This window comes from Gavialis gangeticus, unplaced genomic scaffold, assembly GCF_001723915.1.
Source record: "Gavialis gangeticus isolate Ggan-Ray unplaced genomic scaffold, GavGan_comp1, whole genome shotgun sequence".
In the NCBI taxonomy this organism is placed as follows: domain Eukaryota; kingdom Metazoa; phylum Chordata; order Crocodylia; family Gavialidae; genus Gavialis; species Gavialis gangeticus.
Window position 1 is genome coordinate 13700250 of NW_017729031.1, and position 5000 is coordinate 13705249.

The 5000-nt window shown below is 42.5% G+C and overlaps 1 protein-coding gene across 3 annotated transcripts in view; it reads left to right on the plus strand.

Moving 5' to 3' along the window:
• GTDC1 (glycosyltransferase like domain containing 1) overlaps positions 1 to 5000 on the plus strand; it is a 414716-nt gene that overhangs the window by 390973 nt on the left and 18743 nt on the right. For all 3 annotated transcript variants that reach the window (XM_019522456.1, XM_019522457.1, XM_019522458.1), the window contains one exon: positions 618 to 727. In XM_019522456.1, coding sequence (XP_019378001.1) covers positions 618 to 727 — 110 coding nt within the window. The remainder of the gene's footprint in view (positions 1 to 617; positions 728 to 5000) is intronic.

Consider the following 5000-nt stretch of genomic DNA (forward strand, 5'->3'; position numbering starts at 1 on the left):
CTATCGTATCCTTTACTAAATAACTCCCCAGCTAGCTACTTAGAGGTCTTTCTGCACCTGTAGGCTTCTCTCTCAGTTGTGTCGTTTCTTTTTTGTTCAGTGCACTAAATGACTTGGAAACTTTTTAAAACTCAAATATCTATTCATAAAATACTGTTTTGGAACTTTTGTTTTCTTAGCAAATGTAGTTGCTTAATATTGTGTTTCTTCAAAGAGGGATAAAGCATTTTGAAGATCAACTCCTTTATCACTGGGGTCAGCACAGAAGGAAAGATTCTCTCAAGTTTCCCGCCTCTCCATGGTCTGCCCTGTATACTTTTAGCTAGGTAGAATCATATGTTAGCTCAGGATGTTAGCTAACTTGATCATGTGAAGTGTGAACACATGGTTTCAGAAAAATGGGCCAAGGAAACAAGGCTGAGTTCTCATCTCATGTGGTAGGCTGAGGAAACTAAGCTTCCATGTGACATAAGCTATCCTGATTAGGGTAGAAAGCAAAGGGAAAACATTTCTAGGGACCCCAACACTAGAATTAAAAATAAATACTACTGTGATAAGTAAGAAGTTTACCACAAATAAACATACCCTAAATCAAGATTCATTCTGCTTGTTTCAAGGGAACATGATAAAGACCCTGAAAATTTCTTTAAAGTATTACTGAAACTTAAAGAGAAGGAACTACATTTTCACGTATCTGTCCTGGGAGAGACTTTCACCGATGTGCCAGGTACTTTTTTTAATTCTGTAATTCTACAGGTGGCATACATTTAGAAGTAATTTCTTAGGCATACATATATTTATGTTTAAGACTATTATATATATATGATCTTGGTGTATTGTAAAGTTTAAAGTTATAATTTTTGTTCAATGAACATTCTTTGATATTACTTGAGAGGATAGAGCCATTTATTACATGTTTTTCATAAATTGTATATACGTGTATTAAAATATAAAGATGTAAGCTTGTTGGATGGTTCAGAGAATTGGTATAAAGAGACGTTCAATGTGAGGCCCTGATGAAAAGTTGTTATTTGATGTCAATTTGGTATGTCTGAAATTAGTATAATAAATGTTAGTTTATTTAATAATAGACAAGTATGAACATCATAACAAGTACCATAACAATTTGCATTAACTGCTGGCATTATCAGCAAGAAAAACAAGATGTAAATGTTAATGGATATTAAACTATTACATGAGAATCAAGTCCTACAATTGGAAAGCTTCTGGCCCTCATTCAGGGGGCCTCATCCATCTCTTCCTCATGGATAGAGGCCTGTAGCAGACACCAATCATGACACCCCCCCTCTGACTTTTAGTCAGAGGCTTTCAACAGGCCTGTGCTTCATACTGCACCACTGGACACATGTGCATCACATTTATGTATAAGTTAACACCTTTTTCTTTTTTTTTTGCCCTACCTCTTTCCTGAACAAGCTATGTCCATCTACTCCAGTCACGTGAGCTGTCCCACCATGACACGTGAACTGTCCCACCATGTGTCTGTAATCCCAAGTACATCATAATTCTGTGATTGTACTAGGGCTGCCAGGTCTTCCAGTTTGTTCCCCATACTTCTCACATTAGTGTATAAACATTTAAAGTATCTGACTGACTGTCCTATCCTCTCTCTGAGAACTTTGCTCAGGTTTCCATGATTATTTCCCTTTACTAAGTTTTTGTTTAAGTCTCTGGGCTCTTTACTTACCTCTGAGCTTTTGTCTCCATCCTCTGGTGAATCTAGTTTAAAACCCTTCTCACTAGAGATATGAAAAGGTCAATGATTAATTGTTTAACCATTAAGTGCAATGATATCTAGTTAGCTTACCAGTTATCCTTTAGCTTGGGATGTGTTCAGTGCCCCAGCAGGGCAGGCAGGAGCAGGGAGAAGAGGGGAGAGTGACTACTATCCATAGCATAAGAGGGAAACAGCCAACAGCCTAATGTTTCATCAATTAAGCAATTAGCTGCTTGTTCACAGGTGTTCTCTCCTTGCAGGACTTCATGTGGGCTGTGTTGTCTGGCTGGGCTTGCTTTCTCTCCCCCACCCCATCCCTTGTCCCCCAGTCAAAGGGCTCTGGGAGTGGGAGTGGTTCCCAGCAGCAGGTGTATCTGAACTGCTGTGTTATTATCAGTTAATCGTTTAACCAATATATAATTAGAGGAGGTTAAACGAATATTTTTAAAATGATATTTACATCCCTACTCCTTACTAGATTAGCAAGCTTGTATATGAAGACACTCTTCCCTCTCTTCATCAGATAGACTGCATCTTCCTGGATGCCTCTATTTTCCTGGAACACCATCCTGTGGTCAAAGAAGCCAAAGCCCTGCTGGCAACATCATCCGTGCAGACAAGTGTTGATCTCTGGGATGTGACCATCTGTTGCTAGGCCTTTATCTAGATTGACAGAACACCACCTGGGCCACCGTCCCCTTCACCCTTGCACCCAGAGCCATGTAGTCACTTTTGGTCTGTTCATGGTCACCCTGGCAGTGTCATGGACTAGTAGTCAGAGGGCTGGATGAGTCTGAGCAACCTCTCTTGTAACATTTCACAGGCATGGAGCAGACCTCTCAAGCCAACAGGTCAAGCCAGCAGGTGGATGCCTCCATGCCCCACAGGTGGGAGTCACCAACCACCACCACCTGCCGCTGCTTTTGGTTGCAGTGGTCTCAATCCTCCCTCCCTTAGGGGTGCATGACTTGGCCTGTTTTGCCACTGGACTGAGCTCCTCATCCAATGCAAGGGCTTCACACCAGTTGTCCAGCTGGACACCTGCAGGTCCAGAAAAGGAGTGTTGTCCTTCCAGAGAAGGTGCGTTTTCCAGTGCTTTCTCTGGCTATTCCTTTTCCATGCTGCTGGAGGTCTCCTTATGCATCAAGTTGATGAAGGCCTCATGCTTGCAGATGTTTCAGACCCTATCCAACTCCTGCTGCAGCTCTCTTACCTGACTCCTCAGATAATCCACCAGGAGGTTCCTCTCACACTGCAAGCACTCCTCTAACTGGCTGTCCCTGACAAGAGTATGAAGACCGCAGTCAGGGTAAAGCCAGGCCAGAACCTGGATAGAAGCCTTGGTGGGGAGCCATGCCTGGACAGAGCTTGTCCAAATACCGGCACAGAAAGGGCTGGCTGTGGCAGAGACTTTGGCACTGAAATATTTTCCAGCCATCCTATTAATTTTCCTGCTAGCTCCTTCTTCCTCTTCTTTGGCAGCACTGCTGGCTTCTCCCTGCTGCCTACACCACCTAGCTGGTTGTTGGAAGCAGCAGTTTAAAAGCCAGCCGGGCCAGGAGCCAGGCTCAGGAAAAGCCTCCCTAAGCCCCATTCCCAGCCCCACTGGCTTTTAAATCAACATCCCTGCCACCCAGCTGGGCAGTGCCATCAACAAGAAGCTGGTGGGATTTGACTTTGGGAGTCTCTCCGGGGTAGTGGGCAAAGCAGTCTCCCACTCCTCACACTGGAGTCCCCAGTGTGTGCATCAGGCAGGGGCTTTGTCAAGGAGCTCAATGCTCTCTCATGCTGGGAGCACCACTAGGGTGTGATGTTGGGGACTGCTGCTCTGGCTGCTGCTTTCAGGGGGCACTGCTGCTCCACCATCACATGTTCTCTACTGGTAGTCCTTTTTAGGTTGTGTATGCACCCCCTGCTCAAGGGATTTCAGCTCTTTTAGCAATAGCGAGTGTAAGGTTTTCCCTTAACCCATTGTTGGGAATTCTGCTTAGATGCAGAAGTTGAAGAGTCACAAGGTCATCCAGGAGCAGACTCCTGCCTAGAATCTCTCCAGTCCCTCATGCATATTCCAACTTTGTATTAAAACTGAGGACCTCTGTACAGCTCACAGTGAGGGGTGATCGTTCAGTGATCTTTGTATAACGTCGAATTAATAATATTTGTTAATGCACGCTTGGAAGGGAGGGCATGTGGACACAAAATCTGATTCACCTGCCATTTACAAATTAATTCCAAGCAGTATAGCCCAAACCTACAAACAGTGAAAACAGATGTCACTAACTCCCATCTTACATACTAATGCAAATGAAGGATACATAAAATTACAGTTACAGGACATAAATATAATCAAACATGCAAAATATAAGTAGGGTTGCACGTGAAGGATGGTGGGGTTTTTTGCTTTTTTATTTTGAGGAATTGGGAGCGGAGGGGTAGTGTTTTGTGTTAAAACTGTTGTTTCTGTAAACTATGAAATAGCTGTAATAAATAGAAATATTCTTTATGCCTATCTAAGTTTTAATTTCTGTATTGATATCAGTAAATATGTATTAGTGATACATCAACTGGTTTTTTGTTGTTGTTGGGTACACTTGTCTGCTAAGATGGAAGCTGAGTTCACCAACTCATTTTAAAGAGGCTTTCAAATCTTTGTCCAATAGTTATGGATTTTGGTTAAGTACCTAATAGGCTGCATTTGAACTAATGACCCCAAGGTGAAAGGTTCAAAATCTAATAAAAAAGAAAAGTTAATTAAGAAGAGAGCAGGGTTTCTCAGAACGTATTGTAAAATGGACTGTTTAGTGTAAAAGATTGTCTCACTGTTCCCAAACTAAGCAAAATTTGCTCTCATTCAGTCTCCCATCACACCAATAACATGTCAACATGGAACTTGGTATGGCTTCTCTTCTCTGTGCTTTTTCCCAAATGCCATTTTTTTCTGTTTCCTTGTTTCTTCTATCTAGTGTTTGTTCCCTGCTCTTCTTTGCCTTACTTCCCAGCTTCTCTCCCCTGAAGCACCTGTTGAGAAAAATCTTGGCTTTAGCTGTGCTGGCAACTCTTGGCTCTTTTCCCACCAGCTTTTCTCCCTGCCTTTTTTATGACTACAATAGCCCTTAGTAGACAGCGTTGTTTGCTCCTCAGTCTTTTTGTTGCTATTTCTACAGGTGTCTAGGCTGTGCTCTGAAGAGGTACAAGTACTTTTCAGACCACCATTTAAGCACTTGATTTATACTATTCTGCTTATTCTTATTCCAGACATGAA